Source organism: Silene latifolia, chromosome 2, assembly GCF_048544455.1.
Source record: "Silene latifolia isolate original U9 population chromosome 2, ASM4854445v1, whole genome shotgun sequence".
Lineage (NCBI taxonomy): Eukaryota > Viridiplantae > Streptophyta > Magnoliopsida > Caryophyllales > Caryophyllaceae > Silene > Silene latifolia.
Window position 1 is genome coordinate 198,852,447 of NC_133527.1, and position 15,384 is coordinate 198,867,830.

At 36.4% G+C, this 15,384-nt stretch overlaps 3 protein-coding genes and 1 non-coding gene across 4 annotated transcripts; 3 read left to right on the forward strand and 1 right to left on the reverse strand.

Annotated features, from left to right (window-relative positions):
- Positions 1-473: 473 nt before the first annotated feature.
- TRNAL-UAA (transfer RNA leucine (anticodon UAA)) lies at positions 474-556 on the forward strand. Its single transcript has one exon. It is a non-coding gene; the product is annotated as a tRNA-Leu (tRNA).
- A 1,887-nt stretch (positions 557-2,443) lies between these two features.
- LOC141644399 (proteasome subunit beta type-5-like) lies at positions 2,444-6,590 on the forward strand. The gene is made up of 8 exons (XM_074453924.1): positions 2,444-2,568; positions 3,844-3,981; positions 4,093-4,222; positions 4,517-4,623; positions 4,908-5,042; positions 5,129-5,232; positions 5,840-5,940; positions 6,174-6,590. The coding sequence occupies exons 2-8, from the start codon at positions 3,853-3,855 to the stop codon at positions 6,296-6,298; spliced, it is 831 nt and encodes a 276-aa protein (XP_074310025.1). The 5' UTR covers positions 2,444-2,568; positions 3,844-3,852; the 3' UTR covers positions 6,299-6,590.
- Positions 6,591-7,046: 456 nt separating this feature from the next.
- Positions 7,047-9,921, forward strand: LOC141644400 (uncharacterized). Its single transcript, XM_074453925.1, has 5 exons — positions 7,047-7,331; positions 7,458-7,508; positions 7,679-7,785; positions 9,176-9,210; positions 9,426-9,921. Exons 2-5 carry the CDS (start codon positions 7,506-7,508, stop codon positions 9,491-9,493), a joined length of 213 nt encoding a protein of 70 aa, XP_074310026.1. The 5' UTR covers positions 7,047-7,331; positions 7,458-7,505; the 3' UTR covers positions 9,494-9,921.
- A 476-nt stretch (positions 9,922-10,397) lies between these two features.
- On the reverse strand, positions 10,398-12,523 carry LOC141644401 (uncharacterized). Its single transcript, XM_074453926.1, has 3 exons — positions 12,071-12,523; positions 11,713-11,790; positions 10,398-10,846 (listed from the first exon to the last, which is right to left on the reverse strand). Exons 1-3 carry the CDS (start codon positions 12,243-12,245, stop codon positions 10,563-10,565), a joined length of 537 nt encoding a protein of 178 aa, XP_074310027.1. The 5' UTR covers positions 12,246-12,523; the 3' UTR covers positions 10,398-10,562.
- Positions 12,524-15,384: the final 2,861 nt, after the last annotated feature.

Genomic DNA, 15,384 nt, shown 5'->3' on the forward strand with positions numbered 1-15,384 from the left:
TTATTTTGGCTATTTTAAGTGTTGACTTTCATTTTTTTATTAAGTAGACCGATTATTGGACTGATTTTGTCAACAATATATTCTTATTGTTTGGAACAACATAGGGATCTTTCTTTACGTCAATGTAATGGTTCTGTAAGTAGACATTTAAAATATATTATTTAAAAATGTTGTATGAGTTTCTTTGACCTTAATTAACGATAATTTCATTCATATAATTCAAGAAAATAATTGCTTAAATTAGTGAGAAAATAATATTGTAAACTATACCTAATTTAAATTCACTATCCCTCTAACAATCCGTAATTTAAACTCACTATATATATTCAAGAAAATGTTCTGAATACAAAAAAAACATATAACTTACTAACGTAGTAGTTTTCTTCACGTCATTTTGTGATTTTGCATCCCCTTCTCGATCTGTTTTACAGGTAACTAATATATTACATTTCATAAACAAACATAATCAATAAGCTGGTTTGCCCGAGTGGTTAAGGGGGAAGACTTAAGATCTTCTGCACATAAGTGCGCGTGGGTTCGAACCCCACAGCCAGCAATTCTATTGTTTTTTTTTTTTTTTCGTTTTTTTAAAATATATATACATTCATGAATTACAACATGAACATAGAAGTCAACCAATTTGCATGATACGTTTTACTACACAATCATCAGCCAGCAATTCTATTGTTTTTTTTTTTTTTTCGTTTTTTTAAAATATATATACATTCATGAATTACAACATGAACATATAAGTCAACCAATTTGCATGATACGTTTTACTACACAATCATCTCAGTGGAGTATAATATATATGAGATCAGAATTTAGATTTTTGAATCTCCTTGCCTTATGTTTGGTTGTATTTTCTAACCTTCACAGTCTACTTAGAATTAGTAAAGCTGATCCGATTATATAAGATGGATCCGATATTCAAAAAAATGACCTGAAACCTAAGTTCATTGGACTTGACTCAAAATGACCGACCCAAAACCTACGGATTCACAACGCCATAATTGACCATATGTCCATATCCGATGATTCAAAGTGACTTAAATGCTCTAAAACACGTTTAACTTTTGTCCTAAAGTACTTAACATTATACATTAAAATAAATGGTTTATAACATTCCTTAAATAAATACGGAGTAGTTCATTACGTAATTCCGCAAAATATACAAGAATGACCCTAACCCAAAATAAATTGACAACAACACATCCGATACTGACCCGATTCTCAACATGTCCTAACCCGACCCGTCCGAAAATATGCCACGCATCGAAAATGACTTGACATAAATCTGACCTAATTAACTCGTTTACCAAATCTAATTGCACCATCTTTCTGCCTCTTACATAAAAGAAAACTACTCACACATCTCCATATCGGAAACATTTAGTAATCCCTTATTAAATTATCACACCTTACATGCAAAAATACATCATTAATATACTCAATTCGTCTTGATAGTTTGAGAGGTGAGGGGACGAACCCTCATGAAAGACACATCTTAATTCGTTTTCTCCTAGATCTCGTTAGTCCATTTTAAGTTTGCTGCTGTCAGGAATTACTCTCTTGGCAAAGAGAAATGCAATGTGTACTGCTGCGCTAAAGTCCGAAAGGCTCGTGTTTCTACCACTTCAAGGGATTCCTCACTGACTTCTGCCAAGATTTCAGCTTCTTTTTGCAGGTACCGCAATACTACTACGACTACTACAAGGATGAAGCGGAAGGAAGCCCGCTTAATCGAGTTTGCCACTCACTAACATCCGCCGTTCAAGAAAAGACGTCTTTTTTCTTCACTTCTGACTACATGTTCTGTTTCTACTGTTAGTTGGGTTTCAAGCGGTTTTGGGGTTGCTAATACCCCTTCTTTTGTACTTTAATTGTACCTACGGATTTAGTTTTATTTCCATAAAAATTTATTGTTGTCAAAAAAGAAAAAACATAAGGCCTAAGGCCCAACTCGTATCCGACCCAAACCATTAATCTCAAGTTTGCAACATGCTAACCACTAACGAGTTTCAAACCAGCTATTCTATTTATCAACGAGCCGCAAAATTAAAGTCACGCTAAATTAAAGTCACGCTAAGGCCTAAGGCCCAACTCGTATCCGACCCAAACCATTCCTTCGTATAATACTAGAACACAAAGCGTCCACTAACACAAATTGTTCTATAGGACCATTTTTAGTAAAAGACTAGCCTAAAGCGCCCAACTAAGTAAGTTAATAAATGTGTAAAAAAATTTGTTTATTTTGGTAACATAATACTTTATCTTGATAACTTACATATTTAAATATGTCGGTATTCATTATAAGATATCGAGTAATTAAAATAAAATTGAAATATGAATGTAATTATATGTTAACTTTGGGCTTTTCTTCTTTTGGGCCAGTCTTATGCTATAGAACGGTCCTATAGGAGAGTTGCTGCTCCACTAAAGAGGGAAAAAAAACATAAAACAAAGAGTAGTTTCCTACGCAAGAAACCTTCTATATAATTTACTTTTGACTGTATTAATTTCTCACTTTTCTCTCTCTAAATCTGTCTCAACAATTTCCTTCACAAGGTATGTGATTACGTCTAATCACTCGCTAATTACTACATTCTTGTTTATAATAATTATTATATTAATATATTGATCTTATTTTGATCTTGAATGCATGATTCATTGATTCTTGTAGTTTTTTTATTGGTTATTTGTAATCGTAGTGTTAATTTTGTTTAATTGATTGTAGTATGTTTACAAACCCTAGAAAATAATGATGAATTGTACGTTTGATTGATTTAGTAGCTGTTTTTGTAAGTGTAATTAGTTTAAATAATAAATTTGCTTCAAGAAATATTGAATACATTGCTCTCCATCGGAGGATTGGATAAACCCCTAATATTTGTAATTTGTGGTTTGATTTCAATATTTTCTTTGGACTAATTAGGGTTTTGATTACAGTTGATTTGTACTGGTAGTTGTTTTTAGCTTGTGTGCTTAGGAAAGCATTAGTGTAATGGTTAGACGTTTAGTGGACTTAATTAGGATTCAAGAGCCAAAGAAATTTAAGACATAACGGAGTTGTTGTCGTTGCGTGATCAATGTGGCTAGATGTGGGAATTTGTGATTGCGTGATCAATGTGGGTAGATGTGGGAATTTGTGATTTGCACTCGGCTAGGATATTGAACTTTTGAGATTGTTGGTAAAGGGTTTTGTTTATGATTGCATTCTGGTAGTTGTCTTTAATTTAGTTTTTTTGGGGTAGGACACGGTGTAGAGACATAATGTGCAAGGGTAGAGAACACATGAGCCAAAGGATTCTATGGGAAGATGATAACGAAGTGTTTTTGTCGTGAATCTTGGTCGCGTGATCAATGTGTGTAGATGTCAGGATTTATGGCTTACACTCGGCTAACATATTGAACTTCTGAGGTTGTTGGAAGGGGTTTTGTTATTGATGGCATTCTGGTATTTATCTTTAATTTGGATTTAGGACAAGGGGTAGAGAACGCATCAAAAGGATCCCTAAAGAAGGGTAAGGAAAATAGTTGTGTGTGTTTCTGGAGTTTAAATTTGTGGTTACAGAGTTTATAACAGGGCACAAACTTGTTCATGGCTGTTTACTGAATGTCAGGGAAAAACTTATTTTTTTTAGAAATCGTCAATGTCTTTAGGGACTGAAATCTGATATAGTTGAATCTTAAAACTGTTAACTTACACGGGTATTAAAAGCGGGACTGTGCCTTCTTGGCTTCTTCCTATATACAGTATTAAGACAGTGAAAGTATCTCATATCACTGCAATTTTGGTCTTTATTTTATGGTTTATATTCCTGTTTTCTGTCCAAAATGCAGAATAACAAGATGAAGATTGACACAAGTGGTCTTGAATCAACTGCTCCACTTGGTGGAGCTAGACATTTTCTTTTTGATGGCTTGCAGATGACCCCTTCGTTTGATCTTCCTTCTTTTGATCATCCAAACAGTTCAAACGTGTGTGGTTCCTTTGCCTTGTCTATCTATTAGTACTCTATTTTTGTGCGAAGTAGTTAGAGTAATCATGGTACTTGTCCATTAATAAGTTTTTATACCTTCTCCCTGCAGTTTGATGGATTTCAGAAAAAGGCAGTAGAGATGGTGAAGCCAGCTAAGGGGACTACTACGCTTGCTTTTATTTTCAAACATGGTGTCATTGTTGCCGCTGATTCACGGGCCAGCATGGGAGGCTACATATGTATGTTTGAAAACTAACCTATCCTTGTAATTTCTGAAATGCACTCTTTTATGTCTGAAGTCTCAATCGATTGCTTTTACTTGTATGTTAACCTTGACATGATGAATTGATGATGATGATATTGTGACCTTCGAATTACAATGATATGCTCTTCAGATTTTGATTTCCCTTAGAAGAATTTTGGCTTTGTCGTTTTCCTATCAGTTTTTTGGGGCTAGGATTTAGTCATTCATGATTGCTCTCTATTTGCAATCTGATGTATTTTTCACGCTTCTTTTATGGAAATATTTGCAGCATCCCAATCTGTTAAGAAGATAATAGAAATCAATCCTCACATGCTTGGCACGATGGCTGGTGGTGCTGCTGACTGCCAGTTTTGGCATCGCAATTTGGGCATCAAGGTAAACACAAATCTTATCCATCTCATTTTGGGTATCGAGTTACATTTAAGTTGACTTGTGCTCACGTGCCATCTCATTTTGGGATTTTATCATTGTTGCTCCCCTTATGCTTTGTTCAACCCCTCACTAGCCACCTTTAAGCTTTTGTTGGTGATCTCTCTGCTTTGAGGATGTCTGAGCACCTATGCGCTTCTTTAATTGTGTTTGTGCTGAGTTTCCGAGTTATTTCCACTGCAAGCCACTTGATACACACTGACTAGTTATGCTTTTTCTTTGATCAACAGTGCCGGCTGCATGAACTAGCGAACAAGCGAAGAATTTCTGTCACTGGTGCTTCCAAATTGCTAGCAAATATACTGTATAGTTACAGGGGTATGGGCCTGTCAGTGGGTACTATGATTGCTGGATGGGATGAAACGGTAAAATCGGACTCTAAACTCACAGTGGCGGTTGTTTATGTTATGTTTTGAACATGATTAACAGTGTATTTAAATGTTGATTCTAGGGACCTGGTCTGTACTATGTGGACAGTGAGGGCGGAAGGCTCAAAGGAATGCGTTTCTCTGTTGGATCTGGTTCACCATATGCTTATGGCGTGCTTGATAATGAGTTAGTCCCTATTTCTGTAATTCTATTTTTTTATTACTACGAGAATAACACTGTAAGGTTTGTCAAAACATATGGTGAACTTTTTTCTTAATTAGCTAAGGAATAAGATTAATTATGAAGACTTTATTTTAATATTAAACTTCGATAGACTTTACTTTTTTCTGTTATGGCTATTGTCTATCTGTGTATACCCAGACACAAATTTTCAAGTGACCGACAATGTAGGGCTGTTCTATTGGTTAACCACCGATTTCTGGTTGAACTTTTGGGGTTCAATATTATATATTCACACTTTTGGAGTGATTATTTCCAAGCCTTTTGTTCTGAAGGCCTGGTGTTTTTAGAACAGTGTCCACTTTTAGCATTTCATTTCTTCATGATCATATGAATCATACCAGCCAATCTAGTCTATCTTTTGTTTATGAGTTCCGTTTTTTTATTGTGTGTGTGTGTGTGTGTGCTTTCTTTTACTCTTCTCCTTTCGTGTTTCGCTAGACTGTCAGTCAGCTGGATATTATAGAGTTGTAGATACTGTCTGGTAGCTACTTATGTGCATATTCTTATTTATTAGCTCAAACCTCATTTGAATATTTCCTTTTGTTTGTAGGTATCGGTATGATATGACGGTGGAGCAAGCTGCTGAATTAGCTAGACGATCTATCTATGGCGCCACTTTTCGTGATGCAGCTAGTGGTGGAGTTGCTAGCGGTATGCTCTCTCTAATACCTCTTATATAGATAACATAAACCCCGTTACCCCGGTGAGTTGCCAGCAGATGTGGCATAACTAACTTTGTCCCCAAACAAATTGAACCTGAACCTGATCTAATAACAGTTCACCCATAATGACCTGAACCTGTAATGGCGCAATCTGAATGTCGCGTTTTCCAAGTCTAGTTTCCTCACTTGCCTGTGCCTGATTGTGTTTGTTATGCTATGCAGTCTACCATGTGGGACCTGATGGATGGAAGAAGCTCTCAGGTGATGATGTGGGTGAACTTCACTACAAATATTACCCAGTTGTGCCAACAGTGGAGCAGGAGATGGTGGAAGCCGGTGCAGCTTAAGAATCCTGTTTTGAATATGCTCATTCCTGGCCACTGGCAGCAACCACATCCTGACGGAGTGACGGATAGGCGATTCTTCATCCTTCATTTGTCAAATAACATTGTTTTTCAGTATTTTTTTTGAACTTTCTAAATTGAGAAGTTGAGATGGTTCTGACCTTGTAGTGTAGCATTGTAGCCAGTGTATGTTGTTTTGAATTAGATTCAACTAAATGAACTCTGTCTATATTGTCTCCTACTCAGTTGTTTTCTCGTATGTTTTAGGAATGCTAAATCAGTACTCCTTTTAAAACCGGTTCTTTTGGATGTTGTCGATGTTGAGTCTTCCCTCTTTGTCTTAGAAAAGTCATTAGACCTGAGTAAAACGTTATATATAATCACACTTTTTGAGGGAAAATTAAATGAGTCTAGGATTTATGATTGTTTTTTGAGGGAAATGATTTATGATTGTTGATGATAACAAGTAGGATTATAACAAATATAAAAAATATCGGGATTTTCATTTTTAGTCAACTCACCGATTGAAAGAATTATTACTCCGTCTGTGTATACGGTAACACACTATTCATTTATTCATCTTTGGTAAAATCTCTTGTGAAAAAAAAAACATTAATAAATAAATACTAATAAATACGGAGTACGTGATAACTACTTTTCTTAATTATGTACATCTCGGCGAATTGCTAATAACCGTTTTAAGCAATTAACAGAACCACTTATAACCGTTACACACGGTGCAGTTTAGGTTTGGAGTTTGGTCGAAACCGTGTCCAAATCAAATTAAATTAGCGGTCGGTGAACCCAACCGCGAAAGAACACCCTACATCTCGCTATACTAGATTACTCGTATATACTACGCTCCCGAAGTTCCGATTGATCTCTCATTGTCTCCCTCCCCCAATTCAATTTTAATTTTAATTTCTCGATCTAGGGTTTGGATCCCCAATTCTCCTGGGTTTCCTTCGTCAAATACGGAATAACATCTTTGAAGGCCTGAAGCTCTTCATTTTTTTTTTTTTGCTGAATTCTTAAGGTATACTCGTCTTTCTCCTGTCTATTTTTAATTTTAATCATCTTTCTTCTGATTTACGCCTTTTTTTCCGCAATATAAATGTAGGCATGTAGCTATATACATTATTCTTCTTGCTTATATTTGCAGGAATTTCTAGCAAATTACAATTTTCAGGACGAAAGGAGGCTATTAATTATGGTAATTCCACATTTGAGCTATCAATTACTTCCTATTTTTCTATTCCATTTAATTGCTTACGTGTTCAATTTTGAAAAACGTATATAATCAAATGGAACCGAGGAAATAGTTGAAATTTAGTTTTTGTAAAATTGAGGATGCTGATGGAAATTTGATTTGGTAAAATGCAGTCAGCATTGTTCAATTTTCACTCATTTTTGACAGTGGTGCTGTTAGCTATCTGTACCTGTACTTACATCAAGATGCATTTTCCTGCCATTCTTGAGCAGAGAACTGGGTATTTCCCTCTTCTTTTTTCCCCCAATTATTAGCTATTGATCATCCATGTTTCGAATTTACTTGCGAATGCCTGTCGAGATTCAAGTATGGAATGCTGATTGATATGTGTTAGATCCATCTTTGTTTTTATGGATTGATCGGGTTTTGTTTTAAGTTGTACTCATATGTTGGATTGGGTGAAGGTGTGTATGTTGAACTTATGCGTCTTTGCATTCATGACCTTCAGTCCTAATGTAGGGTGCATTTGGCTTTGTAATAACTGTTGAGCTAGCTGTATCATGGAATGGTCAATTGGATTAATCCTCGAACTAATTTTCATTAGTGGTCATCTGAGAAATCGCAGTCGCTCTCGTTTGTTAACAGTCATAGAAAGAACATACGTATGATCTATCCCTACCCTGCAATAAACGAGAGCTTTTAAGAAACGAACTTAGCCGTTAAGCTTGGTCAATGTACAACCTTGCTGTTTTGGGTATGTAAGGCTGTAAGGGTATATAAAGTTATAAACAAAACAAGCTTTCTGTGCTTTAAAATGTGCTGGACTCAATTTATTGACCTTTTAGATTGTCTTATGTCCTTTACTGTTATAGGATGGGTAATTTCTTGGACCACGAGGAGTTACATTATTATAAACTCAGACCCTGCATGAGTCTTTTTGGGCTGGGATGGTGCCGCCTCTTACCGGTGAAATTAGATGTTATGACCTAAATATGATCTCAGAAGTGTATGTTGTTTCCCTTACTAATTTGACCTTGTGAATTGTGATCACTGACCAGGCTATTCTTTATTCGGGTGAACTTGATGTCCTGTTACATTTATTTTATGTTAGTTGGAAATGGTTCTTCCTTATAGCACACTTCATTTAGCCTTATTCCGTAGTATTAGTTGTCCTTGTCTATCACTTATTGGAAACCATCACTTATTTCTGTTGTGTTGGAGGGAAATGGTAGTCAGTATTGTGCAAACTTCATTTGATGTTGGGTTCACTGTTATCTAGTACGGAGTATATTATATGTAGGTGAGCTTTATAAGATGGGTAAAAATTCGATCAGAGAATGCATAAAAATACAAGGGACGAGGATGAGACATCCTGTTCTTTTCTAGATATTGTATTTGATGGGCTTGTTTTGCTGCTAAGTACAAGGAATGAGGATGAGACATCCTATCCTCTTACTATTATCCTTACCTACAAAGTAAATACGGAGTAATATTTTACTATAGCTAGTGTATTTTCTATTTGATTCCATATGTATGCAGTGGGCATATATTGCCCTGTCGTGCCCTTTTTCCGGAAATTGGTGTAGCAGTTACTCTATCAAACGCTACTAAAGTGAGAATATGATTGATATTCTTCTCATTTTCTCTACTGTCTTGCTGGCTTGTTGCAGATTTCGAGGGTTCTTTTGGAAGGCTGCTAGGATTGGTAAGCTTATCCACTTAAACTGAATACTGGTTAATGCTGTTTCGATTTCATGATTTTAGCTTTTAATGGGATAGACATGTTTTGCAAAAGAACCCTTTTAATGAAGTCATAGAAAATGGTCAATATCCTGCTAAAATTTTCTACACACACACACGTCTGAGGACAGTTTTAAGAACAAGATGAAATTCTATCTGAGGTTGTGTTTGTTGAATCAGGTGAACGGTTGAGTCCATGGGTGGCGGTTGGATGCTTTACAATGGGTTTCTCTATAATCTTTTTCTAATTGACTTCGATGTTCCTTTTTATTCTTGTGGAAAGCTGCTTGTGGACTTATGGGAGTTGGGTTTACCCATGTTATCGTTTAAACAACCCATTTTTCTATCTGGGCTACTGTATGATATTCTGGGGAACCCGATTTGAATAGCTAGTGGTAAGTGTTAGCTCTGGTTTTCACCTATATTGTATTGATACGTTCATATCGACATTTAACCTGTCTAGGTATTTTGACACGACCAATCTCCCAGTTTAGCACAATTGCCAGGGTACTACGCAACATTTTAAGCTTTCTTGTACAATGTTTTCTTCTTTTCTATACTATGTGATTTGGCTGAATGTATCGGGTACAATGTTAGCCCTGGTTTTTACCTTTCTTTTCTTCTTTATATTACGAGTCTGGTTTATCACCGGAGCATTAACTCACACTCGAGTTGTTTCATCTTGTCTTCAATGACTTGGCACAATAATCCCGTCCCATTGGCAACTTTTTAACTTAACAAATACTGTAACTTATATAAATAGGATTTTTAGTTAATACACCGTAACTACTGAACAAGACGAGGGAAGTACGTTGTATGCTCAAACAACATAATCAACTGATGAGTCATAATCTCATTATGATCTGATTGTATTTTCTTATATGAATAGAGTTTTTAGTTGATCAAGTTTAGATCACAGAGTATTTGTATAGGATCATTTTTAAAGTTTCGAAGTGCGTTAATAACAAGAAAGGACGATCTTAATGTCAAATTGTGGTATGTAACTATGTAAGCATGTTCCTTATGAACTGATGTACTCATTTTGAACAAGTTACTCGAGCATGGACATGCTTAGGTCTTTTTGTCTCATCCATCTATTTGACCCACTTTATTGTTTAAGACGGATATGTCTGTCTTAAACAAGAATGTAAATAAACAAAGAAATAAACTTCACTTTTCACTCGTCAATGATGTTTCTTTAACATCGCAAACTATATTGTTACTGTAATTGAAAGATTTAAAAGTAAACACTCAAGTTTGCTATGATAATTTATTTGTCACTCTTTTTTACAAATAAAATCTGATTAAAAATATAATTTACCCAGCAACAGCAACATGACTTGGCCTCTTACCACAGCTTAAACTTCTAACCAAACTTGGTAAGCAACGCTTTACTGACTTTTTCCTTTCTAATTTAATACTACTATTATTATTAGTAGTAGTAGTAGTTGCTGATTTCTGCTTATTTTCAATACCTACTTGAGCTGCCTTAATGCTTGTTTGGTTGTCACTGCTAAAGCTGCTGCTTTCTTTGAATAAATCCGATAATCGTCTTCCTTGATGTTCACCATCCTTGTCTAGTTGCTTTGTCGGCGAGGCATCTGCCCATATTATATCGATAATTCATAAGATTAGGAATGATTCAAAGTAAAGGTTCAAACTGTATGTGTGCGCTTCTTATACTGTTATGGTTAAATTCGCGAAAGGGTAAGTATACACACATTTTGTAGCACCCCAACTCCCCTGAACGGGAAAAAATACTCGTGTTACTCGCCAGGCGGTGTAGAGGGCCCATAGACCGGACTAACCTCACTCGTGTTTACAAGTTAGGTTAGTGTTGGTGAAAATTGTCAAATTTTCCGAAAACTAATCAAAGCTTCCCTGTTTCCTAATCGTATCACTCGGTAGTACGTGTTGGTAATTACCATCGACGCTCCCTTCTACCCCACAGTAGAAGACAAGCGGGTTGAAGTATCGCATTTATAGTATAATCCCTACCATAAGCTCATCATCACATTGAAGTATCTTATAAGTTATGTGCATTAAAGAAGTGTTCAGAAGTCGTATATATCTATTGTAGTATGAAGGTTAAATGGTCCGTCAGAGAAGTGCGAGGCGCACCTATACATAAATTTAGTAGTTGAGCCTAATAACACACCCATCATGTAGGGGTTGCGGTACAGGTACATATATTCGCGTCACAGTCTTATACAGTTAATCAGTTATGCATCATATCTACAACTTAATGCACCGTTGGTTTTATTGTTGTAGACAGTCTCAGCTCTCAACCCATGCTAATTATTGCAGAGTACTTATTTTTCGAAACCATGTAGATAAGGCTTGGGTTGATGATGATTGTTATGTTCGACCCTTATGTTCGATTTGACTTGACCCGAGGATAAAAACGGTAACATGAAGAATAGCTGCAATTGAATATAGGGAGGAATGGAGGATAGAGTAATCTTACCACCATTAACACTGACGAAATCTTCATCGTCCGACTCTAGCCATGCCTTTGAATCAAAAAATTGTTCTTCTTTACTACCTGTTTCACTAAACTATCAATACTCTGCTTAATACTAAGACAATAACATTGTTCAAGTCTTTCGTGGGTATAGGTCAAAACTTAAACTTAAGAAAGTCATTTTGCTTCATTTCATCACAATACAGAATCAAAGAATAACAAATTTTTCGTTCCATTGAAATAAGAAACTTTTTACTAGCCGAAAATAGCATCAAAATATATCAAACTGTACACTAACTTGGAACATGATTCAAGATTTCATTTATAATAACAAAGTTAAAATATATAAGAAAGGAGCAACCTGCAACTTGCCATATTGAAGGTTGAACATGGTTGACCACTGGCTTCTCCATAGCAGCAGTAGTCGTAGTAGTAGTAGTAATTGTCGGAGGAGGAGGAGGAGGAGGAGGAAGTTTTGGAGAACTTTTTTTAGAAACACATGAACCCATGCCTAAATACAAGAACACCCTCTTCATATTTTTTTTTTGATAATAAGAAGAGAAAAATAAAGCAAAGAGTAAAGATATTAGAGAATAAAACAAAAGCAATGAAATAATATCTTTAAAAATAACTAGAAATTTGTTTGTTATTGCATATAATGTGGTTGGTTGGTTTTGGCTTTTAAAAGGAGACAAATTATTTGAGATAGCTTTATGCTAAAGAAGGGAAATAGTGGGGTGTTTATGCCATGATTGACACAACTAAAAGGCAAGGAAGAGAGAAGCCAAGGGTAGAGAGAAGGCAAGAGTAGAGTGGTCTTGAAAGTGAAGTTAAATGCTTGATTATAGCATTTTTCAATAGTATACACTCCACATAACTGTAACACTTGGGACCATTTCATTAGAACTTTGTTTAAATTTCAACTTGATAACAATTAGTGATGAGATTATGACCATTCAAGATTAGAGGTATTGGATTCCTTGGGTTTCAAGTTGGGATACTTGTTATCGTCTATCACGTGTATATGGTCGCTTCAGAAATAACCCTATTTTGATTTCAACCCCAAATAATAATTATCAATCCATTTTTCACGATTATCCAAATTTCGCCCAAGGCTGCTTTATCGCATACCAGCACCCTCAAATGCCTTCTGTTGCTTCTCAAAATTTGTGTGCCCGTTTTATCTGACCCGAGGAACCGTCCATGTGATTTACAGACATTTTTGTTCCGGGACCCTTTAATCACGAAAACCGTGTTATACACTTCAATTTGAGCCGTTCGGGGACGTTGTATAGGGTCACGTTTCTTTTCCTCCCGATTTTTCTACCACGTGTCAAGGGTCACTTCAAAAGTTACCTTATCCGATTTCACGCCCAAAAAACAAGTATACATCGCTTTTACACGAAATTCGATTTTCGACAAAGACTTATTTCTCGCTTACCGGCACCCTCAAATAACAATCATTGCTTCCCAAAATTTATGTGGCCTCTTTATCTGACCCGAGGAATCCTCCATTCTATTTCCGGACATTTTTTTTCCGAGGCCCTGGAATATTCGAAAATCGTTTATTATACACTTCAATTTGAGCCGTTCGTGAGGTCATACTGGATCACGTTTCTTATTCTCCCGGTTTTTCTACCATGTGTCTAGGGTCGCTTCAGGAGTTACCCTATTTGAGTTCAACCCCAAATAACAATTATTAATCCATTTTTCACGATTATCCGAGTTTCGTCCGAGGCTGCTTTATCGCATACCAGCACCCTGATATGTCCTCCGTTGCTTCTCAAAATTTGTGTGCCTGCTTTATCTGACCCGAGGAACCGTCCATGTGATTTACAGACATTTTTATTCAGGGACCTTGTAATCCCGAAAACCGTGTATTATTATTAATCACTTCAATTTGAGTTGTTCGGGGAGGTCGTACAGGGTCAAGTTTCTTTTCCTCCCGATTTTCGATCACGTGTTCAGGGTCACTTCAAGATTTACGTTATCTGATTTCACGCCCAGAAAACAAGTATACATCGCTTTTACACGAAATTCGATTTTCGACAAAGAATGGTTTCTCGCTTACCGGCACCCTCAAATAACCATCGTTGCTTCTCAAAATTTATGTAGCCTCTTTATCTGTCCCGAGGAATCCTCCATTCGATTTCCGAACATTTTTGTTCTGGGACCTGAAATCTCCGAAAATCGTGTATTATACAATTCATCTTGAGCCGTTCGTGAGGTCGTACTGGATCACGTTTGTTTTTCTCTAGGTTTTTCTACCATGTGTCGGGGGTTGTTTCAGGAGTTACCATATTTGATTTCAACCCCAAATAACAATTATTAATCCCTTTTTCACAATTATCCGAGTTTCGACCGAGGCTGGTTTATCGCATACTATAGCACCCTTAAATTTCCTCCGTTGCTTCTCAAAATTTGTATCCCCGCTTTATCTGACCTGAGTAACCGTCCATGTGATTTACAGACATTTTTGTTCCGGGACCTTGTAATCCCGAAAACCGTATATTATTATTAATCACTTCAATTTGAGCTGTTCGGGGAGGTCGTACAGGGTCAAGTTTCTTTTCCTCCCGATTTTCGATCACGTGTTCAGGGTCACTTCAAGATTTACCTTATCTGATTTCACGCCCAGAAAACAAGTATACATCGCTGTTACACGAAATTCGATTTTCGACAAAGACAGGTTTCTCGCTTACCCTCAAATAATCATCGTTGCTCTTCAAAATTTATGTGGCCTCTTTATCTTACCCGAGGAATCCTCCATTCGATTTCCGGACGTTTTTGTTCCGGGACCCTGTAATCTCCGAAAATCGTGTATTATACACTTCAATTTGAGCCGTTTGTGAGGTTGTACGGGATCACGTTTCTTTTTCTCTCGGATTTTCTACCACGTGTCTGGGGTCGCTTCAGGAGTTACCCTCTTTGATTTCAACCCCAAATAACAATTAAAAATCTATATTTAACGATTATCCGAGTTTTGCCCGAGGTTGGTTTATCGCATACCAAATTACCAACACCCTCAAATGTCCTCTGTTGCTCCTCAAAATTTGTATGGCCATTTTATCTGACTCGAGTAATCGTCCATGTGATATACATACATTTTCGTTTCGGGATCCTAACCCTCGAAAACCGTGTATATACTTTAATTATACTACAAGTTATCATACAAACCATTGCTCCATTACAAATTCTTATTTAAGACCGTCTTAAGTTAAAACGGTATTCACAACCGATTTAAATAAAACAAAAATAAAAGAATTGAGATGAGATATCTTAAATTAAGACGGTCTTAAATAAGAGTGTAAGACTAACTGGTTCTCCATTCATTTCCCCTTTATAGTTTTTTTTTTGGTACGTAAGAGGGGCAAAGCCCTGATAACTAACTACTAGCTATTACACGGGGAATAGCTACCCCAAGGACATCTTCTCTAAGAATGTTACGCAGGTCCGAGTACGGATAATCTAAAAATTGTACTATCGTGCTGGCTTGTACTCCTCGGTTAGCAAGAAGATCAGCTGCTTTATTCGCTTCCCGATAAGTGTGCTCTAATTTTACCTCCCATTGAGGCTCGGCTATAAGCTTCTTACAGCTTTGTACTATAAATTTAAGGCTATTACTCACGAGTTGGTCTTCTAACACGATCTTTACGCAAGGCGAATTATCCATAT